The sequence below is a fragment of the Sus scrofa genome, chromosome X (assembly GCF_000003025.6).
Source record: "Sus scrofa isolate TJ Tabasco breed Duroc chromosome X, Sscrofa11.1, whole genome shotgun sequence".
NCBI classification, from domain to species: domain Eukaryota; kingdom Metazoa; phylum Chordata; class Mammalia; order Artiodactyla; family Suidae; genus Sus; species Sus scrofa.
Window position 1 is genome coordinate 120,370,493 of NC_010461.5, and position 12,440 is coordinate 120,382,932.

At 38.5% G+C, this 12,440-nt stretch overlaps 1 protein-coding gene across 17 annotated transcripts in view; it reads left to right on the forward strand.

Annotated features, from left to right (window-relative positions):
- Positions 1 to 12,440, forward strand: part of FMR1 (fragile X mental retardation 1) — a 39,051-nt gene that overhangs the window by 9,261 nt on the left and 17,350 nt on the right. For all 17 annotated transcript variants that reach the window (XR_002340868.1, XR_001302745.2, XM_005673954.3 and 14 more), the window contains exons 2-9: positions 308 to 360; positions 4,199 to 4,292; positions 7,937 to 8,008; positions 8,286 to 8,434; positions 9,487 to 9,580; positions 9,666 to 9,782; positions 12,008 to 12,178; positions 12,279 to 12,357. Coding sequence is in view for 15 of the 17 variants with exons in the window: in XM_005673954.3 (XP_005674011.1) it covers positions 308 to 360; positions 4,199 to 4,292; positions 7,937 to 8,008; positions 8,286 to 8,434; positions 9,487 to 9,580; positions 9,666 to 9,782; positions 12,008 to 12,178; positions 12,279 to 12,357 (829 nt within the window). In the remaining 2 variants the exon portion in view is untranslated. The remainder of the gene's footprint in view (positions 1 to 307; positions 361 to 4,198; positions 4,293 to 7,936; positions 8,009 to 8,285; positions 8,435 to 9,486; positions 9,581 to 9,665; positions 9,783 to 12,007; positions 12,179 to 12,278; positions 12,358 to 12,440) is intronic.

The window sequence follows — 12,440 nt, forward strand, 5'->3', positions numbered from 1 at the left end:
TATACCTTCAGGTCTGCACTCAGCACCTTGCATTGTAACGTTCAATTGACTTGTCCGTCTTTGTCCTATTGGATGCCGAACTCTGGAGCAATTTTAACAAATCGGTTTTCCTAGGGCCTAGCACAAAGTAGGTATCTAAATGTAGATGTGATTCATGAATGAGTGAGCCTCACAAAGTGACAGACTTTCATGTGAAGCTCCATTCTGTTCTTGAACATAAGATGTTTGGTATCTCTGTAAAATGTAACTAAAAACAAAAATGATGTTTAAGCCTAGAAGCTAATTTAATTGTGTTATTTTCTTATAGGCGTTTGTAAAGGATGTTCATGAAGATTCAATAACAGTGGCATTTGAAAACAAGTAAGTGTCATTATGTAATTTTAATATTCGGGTCCTTTAATATTTTATGGCGATTTTTCTTTTTACTCCTCATTTTAAGAATTCAAGTCCAGTTTGAGTGTTTTTCAGGAATGGATCTTCATGTTACTGACCAGGAAGTTCCTGTACAACTCAGTATTAAACCAATGGAATGACTCTTCCTGCCAATGACCTCAGAGAGCCCTTTTGTATAATCTAGATCCTTACATCTCAGTCCCCTTGAATGTGAAGAAAGAAACCAGATTCTACTGTATTCGTAGCTGAGAGTTTGAATAGGAATATTTGTAAATGTTAAAAGATGAAAATGAATAGGTTCATGGGTATTGGGAAAGTTGATATGAGTTTTGTGATGTTAAATCTAAAATTGATGGTTTTACTTGTCCAGTATATTGGAAATTTTTGTGTTCACCCATTAACGTTTTATATCTGTTGCATATATTTATAATCATTAATAGCAATAACTGATCTTTTCTATTTTCTTCTGCTAGATGAGTAAATACAAATACGTACAGGCCTAGAAACAGCTATATGAAAATATCAGTAGTATAGATGTTAACATTTTATTGGGGGAGACTAGTCTCTTTAAGTTTTTTGAATTCTAATAATGTCTGTTTTCAGAGTAGCCATTCAAGATTCTACAGCACGCATAAACTCCTTAGCCAAAGTGTAGATGTGGTCATGATCTTATAATTTTACTGAACTCTGAGGGATGGTCAAGAATTATGTTTTGGCTTTTATTTACCAAGAGAAATTAATAGTGTATCAAAAAAAGATCGGGAGTTCCCGTCGTGGCGCAGTGGTTAACGAATCCAACTAGGAACCATGAGGTTGCGGGTTCGGTCCCTGCCCTTGCTCAGTGGGTTAACGATCCGGCGTTGCCGTGAGCTGTGGTGTAGATTGCAGACGCGGCTCGGATCCCGTGTTGCTGTGGCTCTGGCGTAGGCCGGTGGCTACAGCTCCGATTCAACCCCTAGTCTGGGAACCTCCATATGCCGAGGGAGCGTCCCAAGAAATAGCAACAACAACAACAACAACAACAAAAAAAGACAAAAGACAAAAAAAAAAAAAAAAAAAAAAGATCGCAGATCTATAGAGAGAAGAAATGTCTTAGTGGATGCTTAGGGCTGGTGGGGGAATGGAGACCCATAGCTGAAGAATGTGGGATTTTGAAATGATGAAACAGTTCTAAAATCGACTGGTAATGGCTACACATGGCTGTGAATATACTTAAAACCACTGATTTGTACATACACTTAAATGGATGAGTTATATGGTTATGTGAATTATATCTCAATAAATCTGTTAAAATATGGTATCTGACCCAGATGTGCTGTAATTAGAATGTTAGCAGCATCTTTTAGCTACCAACAGGACAAAGTACGGTTAATCCTTGAACAGCATGAGTTTGAACTGCTCAAGACCATCTCTATGTGGATTCTTGTCAATGGCAGATATTACACTACTGCACGATCCAGGGTGGGTGGAATTCGTGATGCAAACCACGGGCACAGAAACTGTGGATACGGAGAGCTGAGTATAAGTTACTCATGAATTTTTGGCTGTGCAGAGGGTCAGCATCCCTAACCCCTGAGTTGTTCAGGGCTCAACTGTAGTATTCCCAGATGCCTGAAACACACTTAGGGGGATAGAGGACAGAGATCAAAGGATTTAGAGTATCCGACCCTTTTCTTAGCTCTAGACAAATAGTTTCAGTCTAAAATACAAGTTTGGATAATAGAATACCTTTCTCTGAATACATAAGAGCCAAAAGTTCCAAAATCAGCCTCTTTGCATGATCATCCAGGCATCATACACTAGATAATAGCATCACACCTTTAACACAGGAATCTTTGATAATTTGGAAAGTAATTTTTTCTCTTGTAATTATACTCTTATCTGCTTGCTTCCATCACTTGGTAAACACTGTTTCCCACGAAGGGAGAATTATCTTTATTTGCCACTCTTTTAGTTTCTCCTGTAGTCCTTAATCTAAAGTATTAAGCAAACACTCATTTCCTCTATGCATTTACGAATGTGTCTAGTTTCACTTCTCTTTTGTTTTCAATCTGATTTCTGCTATAAACTTAAAATATTCTGTCTTTGGAACTCCTGATTCTCTTCTGTACCATAGCTGTGTACAACTTTCTCTTCAAGCTATGTCATCCTGGGAATTTGAAAAAGAATCATCTTTTTCCTTGTGTTTGTGGAGTGTATATGAGGTTCATTCTGGGTTTGAGCAAGCCACCAGGATTTGATAGGTCCCTACCAAAGCAGTCTCTTTCCACTTCCTTGTTTGCCTTTTGTTTTTCTGTTTTAAAAAAAACAAAAACAAAAAGCTGACGTTTTGTAAAACTTCAAACTATCTTCACCCTTTCTTTTCAATGATAAACAACTGAAATACCACATTATTTTAGATGCTTTCTTTTTACCTTCCATATTTCACATTTTTTAAATAAATAATTTTAATTTTTATCTCCGTATACTTAACACTTAAATAATTCTTGATTTACAAATCAAATTTAGCGGTGAATCTAAAATGTGTTAAGTTACTAATTTCAGTAAGTGTATATATGTATTTTGTCTTTTTAGGGCCGCACCCGCAGCATATGGAGGTTGCCAGGCTAGGGGTTGAGTTGGAGCTGTAGCCACCATCCTACGCGACAGCCACAGCCACGCCACATCCGAGCCACGTCTATGACCTACACCACAGCTCACTGCAACGCTGGATCCTTGACCCACTGAGCAAGGCCAGGGATCAGCCTGCGTCCTCATGAATACTAGCCGGGTTCCTTAACCACTGAGCCACGACGGGAACTCCTCAGTAAGTATATTTTTTAAAAAAATATTTCTGAAGACAATTTTTTAAAAAGTTATATTTTTTAAGGGTATATAATAATCCGGAGAAAGGGTTTAGGCCTCAATCAGATTGCCACAAATCTGACTTACCTACCCTGCTGTCTTAGGTAATAGCTCTTAAAAAAATGGCACTTTTTGCGATAGGATTTTACTAAGAAAGCCCTTTAGGAGGAAACCCAGAAGTGACTTCTCTAGCAGTAGTGTTTTTGCAAAGTTTATTATCTTTTAATATTTTACATCATTGTGGATATAAAAGAATAATTTGGTGTTTTTCAAAGTTCCATATAGTTTTAAATTAAAAAGCGTAGGCAACTTACTGAACTCCCATAGGCTTTCTCCAGCGGGTTTCTGTGGTTTAGGAGACCCCACCAGGCCAGCGCATATGCTGCTACGTCATACCGATCAGCAGCCGGCTGTCCATGACAAGAGTTGACCACCTCGTGGGATCTAAAATTTAAAGGGGGAAAAGTGAGTTGTGAATTGCTAATGTGCTGACTGCCCCATTTTGCTTGGGAATTAGAGGGCATTCAGGACCAGTTTCTGTGGTCGCTGGAATGTGGTTAAAATTCCTTTGCAAGTGGAAGTATGGTGGTGACGTTACTAACCCTTACTGACACTAACGTATTTAATTTAAGCATCAAAGGAAATTGCTGTTGTGGCTTTAAGTTTAGAACTCTTAGAGGTTTAAGTTATTGGAGGAAGGACTTATTTGGAAAATTGTGATGTCGATCTGTTGTGTTTAGAGAAATATTCCAAATAGAACTATAGGACTGCTATGCTGCATGCAGACTTTGTTGAAATGTCTCTATTTTGCTGTTATGTCCCACTCAGCAAAACACTGACAGTTTTTAAGCATTTGCTTCTTTAAACTAGAAAAACAGAGGGTCACACTTAACCAAAATCGTGGTCATGGTTTCTGTTAAACCGTAAAGCATGTTAAATAATTGCATTTGCTTATTTGCAGCTGGCAGCCAGAGAGGCAGATTCCATTCCATGATGTGAGATTCCCACCACCTGTAGGTTATAATAAAGATATAAATGAAAGCGACGAAGTTGAGGTAAGTTTCTCCTGCCATCGAGTTATTAAACACTGAAGAAGTGCGAGCATTTAATTTGCCTGTGCCTTTGGTATCCATTGTCTCTAACACTTTTTAACCTACCTCGAGAATTATACCTGTGATGCAGATATACTTTTGTCTGACCCATCATAAAAATGATATGAAATAATATGTTATTGGTGCTTAAGTGTGGCTGCCTGAGCAGCACTCAGGGAACGACTTGAACGTCACCAGTGATTTCCTTTGCCCAGTAGTACTTCTGTCCCCTCTTCCCTCAATCTCTGAATCTTCCACTTGAATGGCATGTTGTTAGTTTACAGCTGTTACCCCATTGTAAGCAAAATGGGTTAGGAAACACTCATGACTTAGAGCAGCATCCTAGAGTTTTTTTAAGTAGCAGTAAATATTCCTGGGATATTTTTAAAAACTCATCTATGAGTTTTAGTACGTACACGTACAGGTAAAATACCTTTTTGCAGGAGAAGCTGTGCACCATCTGCTGATGTGCCATTGATGTCTTTGACTAAAAGGTGCTCTGGAGATGTACCACATTAACAAAAACACTGTGCTTTTGATTTTCTCTAGCTGCTGAAAATTGTTGTGGGACCTAAGGCACTTGGAGTCTGCCTTGTGTTGTAGTTGATCTGTATGGTATCCTGTCTTCCCCCTTCACATACTCCATTTTAAGCTTCTTGTCTTCTCCCTGGTGCCAGTTGCAGTTTCATGAGTATTTGTAGTCTGAAGGAAGCAGCTAAGTAGCCATTTGTACAGGTCAGGTAAGCTGTCCTAGGTCTTTGAATTACTTCCTGTGCCAGGTACACATGGCGCTGTGAAACAGAAGAGTCCCCAGCCTTTGATGAGGTCACATTCTAGTGCAGATAGCTAATTTCATGGCAGCTGTGTATAAGTCCTAGGAAGAAAAAAGAGGATGGGAGGTGATACAGGGGCAGGAGTGCTATTTTAGAGAGTGCCAGAGAAGGTCTCTGGGATGTCTGGGCCTGTGTTCTTTTCTCTATAGTTTTATTTTATTTTATTAAAAAAATTTTTATTATAGCTGATTTACAGTGTTCTGTCAATTTCTGCTGTACAGCAAAGTGACCCAGCTACACATATACATACGTTGTTTTTCTCACATTATCCTCCATCATGTTCCATCACAAGTGACTGATGTGGTTCTCTGTGCTACACAGCAGGATCTCATTGCTTATCCACTCCAAGTGCAATAGTTTGCGTCTACTGACCCCAAACTCCCCATCCACCCCACTGCCTCCCCCTCCCCCTCAGCAACCACAAGTCTGTTTTCCAAGTCCATGAGTTTCTTTTCTGTGGAAAGGTTCATTTGTGCCATATATTAGATGCCAGATGTAAGTGATATCACATGGTATTTGTGTTTCTCTTTCTGACTTAATTCACTTAGTATGAGTCTCTGGTTCCACCCATGGTGCTGCAAATGGCTTTATTTCTTTCTTTTTTATGACTGACTAGTATTCCATTGTGCATGTGTACCACACCTTCTTAATCCATTCATCTGTTGATGGACATTTAGGTTGTTTCCATGTCTTGGCTCCTGTGAACAGTGCTGCAGTGAACATACAGGTGCATGTATCTTCTTCAATGAACATTGGGTTTTTTTTGGTTTTTTTTTTTTTTTTTTTTTTTTTTGTCTTTTTGCCTTCTCTTGAGCCGCTCCCGCGGCATATGGAGATTCCCAGGCTAGGGGTCGAATCGGAGCTGCGGCCACCGGCCTATGCCCAAGCCACAGCAACGCGGGATCCGAGCCGCGTCTGCAACCTACACCACAGCTCACAGCAACGCCAGATCCTTAATCCACTGAGCAAGGGCAGGGACTGAACCTGCAACCCCATGGTTCCCAGTTGGATTCGTTAACCACTGCGCCACAACGGGAACTCCTCAATGAAAGTTTTGTCTGGATATATGCCCCAAAGTGGGATTGCTGAATCATATGGTAGTTCTATATTTAGTTTTCTGAGGTACCTCCATGCTGTTTTCCATAGCGGTTGTACCAGTTTACATTCCCACCAACAGTGTAGGAGTCTGTATAATTTTAAAGTAGGTATAGAATGGTTTTATTTATTTACCAAAAATTTACTCAGTACTTATCAGGTGAAAGGAACTGGGCTTGGTTTTGTGAGGGGTCCTAGGAGGGACACAACTTCTGTCTGTGCCTGAGGACCTTTTGCAGTTCACTCCCCCAGGAGACTGCAAGCTTCCTGAAGTTAATCAAGGACCAGGACTTGTGGCCTGTCTGTATCACAGGTCCTCATAATAGCATTTGGATGGATAAAGGGGACCATTTTTTTCCCTCTCAACTGAGTCAGGTGGCAAACCAGTGAGATGCTGTTGCTACAGTGACCTCACTAATGGTTAACACATAACTGAGGTTATCACTGGCTAGAGCAGAGCTGAAAGGAATTGATGATTACAGGAGAGAAATGTAGGTTAAGTCTAGTTGTATTTAGTCACTGTATTGCATAACCATTACCCTTAGGTCTTTGGGTCTGTCTGTACCAGGAATGTTCATGATAGTGATGGATAAAGGGGACTTCCCCCCCAACTTTAGTCACGTGACAGATGGGACCCAATGAAACGCTCTTGCCAGGATGACCTCATTGCATTACATAACAATTAACAAATAACGGAGATTATTTCTATGGCTAGAGCAGAGGTGTACAGAAGTGGTGGGAGCAAGAGGGAAAGGTAGGTCAAGTTAAGTTGTATTTTGTCACCACACTGTCTAACTATTGGCTTCAGTAGTAAAAGCGAGATGGGAGTTGGAGCCTTGAGTGATTTGCCTTCTTTCCTGTCCTCTCCTCCCCGTCCGCCTTGCTCTCCCTCCGTCTTCTTTCTGCTTCTGAGTATGTGTCTGTCTCTCCGTCTGCTTCTGAGTATCTGTGTTGTCTCTTTTCCTGTTACCTTTGATTTGCCAATATCTCACAAAAGGTTCCATGCTGCACACTTTGAAGGGGTCGCCAGAGGCATCACTTTAGAAGAACTGATCCACAGTGTGTAGGGCAGGAAGGTGGTATCCGAAGGCTTGCCAGCGTGAAGTTGTCCATTTCAGTGAGGAGGGGACAGGAGACCAGAGAGTGACCAAGGATTTATCTGTTTAGTTCCCAGGAGACGGAAATGCCAGAGTGGTATTCTTAATGGGCTGGGTAGTCAGTGGCCTTAGCCATTAGTGACCATGCAGTCAGGCAGTAGGCTGGGGACAGTGACTTCCAGTCTGTTATGTGCTTATTAGAGTAAAACAAAAACAAGTTTGTCTACATTTTTAAGATACATTTTCATAGCTCACAAGGTATCCAAGGAAAGTATGCACAGGTTTAGGAATGGTCAGCTTTTCTTGAGCATTCGTATTCAGAGTACTGACCGTCACTGAGGTAGCACAGAGAAATAGGAAAGCACTTTTTACAGGCCTCTCCCCGGTAATCAGGGAGTTTCTGAGTGTGTGTGTGTCTGTCTGTCTGTCTAGAAGTACGGGTGCATTCTGCTTTAAAGTATAGAGCATGTGGGTTTGGAAGATACCTAAGGTCATTTTAAGAAATTTTCCTTGATGTCTGATAATTTGTAGATTTTTGAATGATGTTAATCATGAAATATTCTATGTTGTAATTTTTGTGTAGGTTTATTCCAGAGCAAATGAAAAAGAGCCTTGCTGTTGGTGGTTAGCTAAAGTGAGGATGATAAAGGGTGAGGTAGGAAAATGCCTATTTAAATTCTTTTTCATATGCTATTTCTCTTTTCTAAAGCCAGGTATACTGCATTTCAGTCTGGATTTCTATGTTTAAGTAACATCTTACTTGAGTCATTTTATTAAAATGATTACATGTTTAGTCCATTTGATGTATTGCATTTAGGTGATCAGTTTTTTTTTCCCCCCTCTGGAGAATTTAGAAATAATGAAATAGGTATAGCTTCTTATTCTTACTTTAAGCGCTATGACCAGGAATGACTTGCACTTATTTCTCTCAGTTTTACGTGATAGAATATGCAGCATGTGACGCTACATACAATGAAATTGTCACAATTGAACGTTTACGATCGGTTAATCCCAACAAACCTGCCACAAAAGATACTTTCCATAAAATCAAACTGGATGTGCCCGAAGATTTACGACAAATGTAAGTTGGCTGAGAACTTAAAGATGCTATGCAATTTATTTAAAAAATATTATTTTAAAACAATAGCAAATAAATTTGTAAATTCAATGGAACTTTGGCAAAATGGTTTGCGAAAATAGTGGGGGGAAAAAACGTATTTAGCTTTTTCCAGTTATGTGATCAAGCCAGCATTCCACCTATTTAAACTTCCTTGGCTAGATCCATGGCTAATGTACCTTTGTTTTCTAAAATAAGCATTGTTCATAGAATTTTAAGATTTTAGAACTGATTAATACAGATATTGTATCCTAAGTCACCAATCAATTTCTGGACAGTGGAGCTTCCTCCATATTTCTTCCCCTTTAGCTAGTATTTTCAGATAAATATGTAACAAGTAGAGCTAAAGCAGATTTAAAAGGTCATCTGTCTTATAATCCTTGAACTGAAATAATGCGTAAAGACGTTTTGGAGCAGAAATTCCTTTATAAAGATTTCGTCAAGAGCTTGTATTAAGTTTGATTTGGACATGTCACCGTTTAGAGAAATATTACATAGAAATCCTGCTTCTTAATTATAGAGATTGCGTATGTATGTTTGTGCCTTCTGATTTATATCCATGTCCTTTTCTCTCCCTTAAATCGGTCAGCAGTTTTTCATTAGATGAGAAACAACAAAACAAAATTGGGTGCCCTGTAGCTATCCCCAAAAGTTCTCAGCATTGCCTCAAGAAAATTAGTGACCTACCTGTTACTGAATCAGGAAGCCTGCAGAGGAGAGTGGCCACCCCCCAGAGCTGTCACCTTTGGTAACCTAAGACCATCACCAGTAATCCCTTAAGAACAGAAATGGTTTTTTCCTTTCTCTATAATCTATATTGCTTGTTTGGGCTGAGTATTTCAGAGAGGTACAGCAAAAGAACTCAACTTTTACATGTGGATATAGCGTATTTTGCATTAATCAAGTTTAGTAAGAGTCAACAGTTTTACTTGGAGCAAATGTCTCTGTGTATATTTGTACCAGTAGTTGGTAATCATTCATCTTAACTTCACAATGGATGTTCTTTTTATTCCTAGGTGTGCCAAAGAATCGGCACATAAGGACTTTAAAAAGGCAGTTGGTGCCTTTTCTGTAACTTATGATCCAGAAGGTTATCAGCTCGTCATTTTGGTGAGTGTTTTTGAGTGGTCTACCTCGGTGTATTTCATTTAGGGCATTTGCTTTGATAGTGATGGTATTGATTTATACCCTTTAGTCTATCAATGAAGTGACCTCGAAGCGAGCACACATGTTGATTGACATGCACTTTCGGAGTCTGCGCACTAAGCTGTCTCTGATACTGAGAAATGAAGAAGCCAGTAAGCAGCTAGAGGTATGTGGCTTTCCCTAGTGCTACTTGTAAGACTATCTGGAAGTGATAACTGTGTGGTTATAAAACTTGAATGTGGGCAGCTTGTCCTTTATTTACTGTTTCTTAGCAATTCATTATATTCTGTATTTTGAAAAATTAAATTGTACAAAGCATAATCATACTAAAGTTTTGTGCCTGAGGTTTCAGAATTAGCAGCAGTTTATGTATGTTAAGGAACTTCTGGCCAACTCACTTTTTACCAGAAGTTCATCAATGCTGCTAATAAAATGAAGCAGTGCTTCTTCCGTAAAACATGTTATCATTAAAGTACTAGAGAGTATTTAAATATCTAATCATATTCCTTTCATTATGTATGTTTATCTCTGTTTAAAAGGGTATAGAACTTCTTCATTCTAATTGGTTGTCACTCTTTAAAACTCCTGTCTTCAGATTCCTGCCAGAGGCTATTTCCCTAACTTACTATTTCGTCTCTTAAGGTGCATTTTATCTACTTTTATTAATCCTCCAATAATTTCCATCACCATACATTTATTTTCATTGATAACTATTTAGTACTTCCATCCATTGCCGTAGAAATTAAATGGATTTTAGTTTAATGTGCCAACACAAGTATATTGCTCTCGGATTCCGGAGTTCTTCATCATTATTCATTTCATTAGAGGGAAAACACCATGCAGTTGAAATAGTAAAGGAGAAAAGGAGTTCCTTCCCAACTGAATTTTAAAAAGAAAAGGTGACCTACTACTAAGGGCTGTATTTTTGTAAAACCCTGTGAAACTTGCCACCTTCCAACTTAATATGTGATTGCTGAACTCTCAGCAGGAGAGGAGACATTCACATCTCCTTTTGCTATATCTCCTTTTGCTCCTTTGTTTTCTTTATGACCATGGAGGTCTGTTGAATTGGTTTTTACTCTCATTCTTTCTTGATGTCCCTGTGTTCACCAGTTTGTGGTTTCTTTAGTGATTCTCTCATAACTTTTTAGGCCAGAACAGCCTCCTTACTTTCATTGTGAGTATTATGGAAATATACTCATTTACCTCTTTTTGAACATCTAATGCTGCTTAAATCTGTTAACGTACCCTTGGCTTATCATTGACCAGTGAATTATCAATGAAAAGAATGAACCAGGTCTCAAAAAACACGACCTCTTGATAAGTCTCAGGAATATTTGATACATTTTGTTTCTCTAATCTGCAAAAAAGGTATTATACTTTTAAAATTGTTTACAGTAGTTACACTCATTCATTCAAATTATCAGGTATGTTAATGAGAAACTAGTGTGCATGCCTCTCTTTCGTCACTACTAATATTAAAGAGATCTGCATATTCAGAAAAGAAATTTCCATTTTTCAACATGAGCCACTAATATGTTTGGTTTTCATTAATGGCATGCTAGAACTAAACATTAAATTTTGATAATACTGTTTAAAGAGCGTGATTATCCACAAGTTTGAGGTGTTAGTATAACCTAGTTCAGTCATTGCTGAATATTTGAAAGAATTCATCATACTTGTGGATCCAGATCACGAGGTCTTACAGACTCTGATCTCATTTTAGGTTGTAGACACATATGTAAGTTGTAAATCTTTGGCACTCTGTAATCACTCAGTTTAATTACTGTAGCAGTAATTTTTCTGATTTCTTTACTTGGGTTGGGGGTGGGAGGGAGGGTGTGTTTTTAATGTTATCACCTCGTTAGAGAGATGTCTAGACCACGGTATCTAGTGATAAAAGTTATGTAAAGGGCACTGTTTCTAGGGGAAAATATATACACACATGCACCTGCATATCCTTTAATAAAAATGAAATGAATACAACTTTCTGTAAAGATGGTATTTAACATTTCTTTAACTTCATTAATATGGAGTCTGTCAGACCCAGTGAGCTGGTTGTTATTTGGGAACATTTGATCTGCTTCTTAATTATTACATTGATGTCATTGGTAAACTAAGGCAACCTTGCAAATAGGTTTTCAGAAGTTACCTTGGAAAATTGTCAACAAGCCCTTTCCTATTAACAAAAATATATCAAATGGCATAGACCTTCAGTAACCTAAAAAGTATTGCTGTTGTGTGAAATATTTTCTGAGACCTGTTAGTTTCCAACTGAAACTAATTATAGGCCCCTGATCTACAGGGTCAAGATCATTTACATGGCTGACCTAAATACAGTTGTCTTAGGAGTTGATAAAGCATACTAATCAGATGTGCATTTCTCTTCAGAGTTCAAGGCAACTTGCCTCAAGGTTTCATGAACAGTTTATCGTACGAGAAGATCTGATGGGTCTAGCTATTGGTACTCATGGTGCTAATATTCAGCAAGCTAGGAAGGTACCTGGGGTCACTGCTATCGATCTCGATGAAGATACCTGCACGTTTCATATTTATGGAGAGGTAAATAGTTTACTAACTAAATAGTTTTTTTTTTTTCCTAAAAAGAAAACAGGATTTCAGATGGTTCATCTTTTGTTGCTTTAAATCTTTTAACTGTTAGGATCAGGATGCAGTGAAAAAGGCTCGAAGCTTTCTTGAATTTGCCGAAGATGTCATACAAGTTCCAAGGAACTTAGTAGGTGAGTCAGAGATCGATATTGACACGCACTGCAAAACAAGTTAGATAAACAGCTTATTCATACTGATAGAATTCCATTTTCAC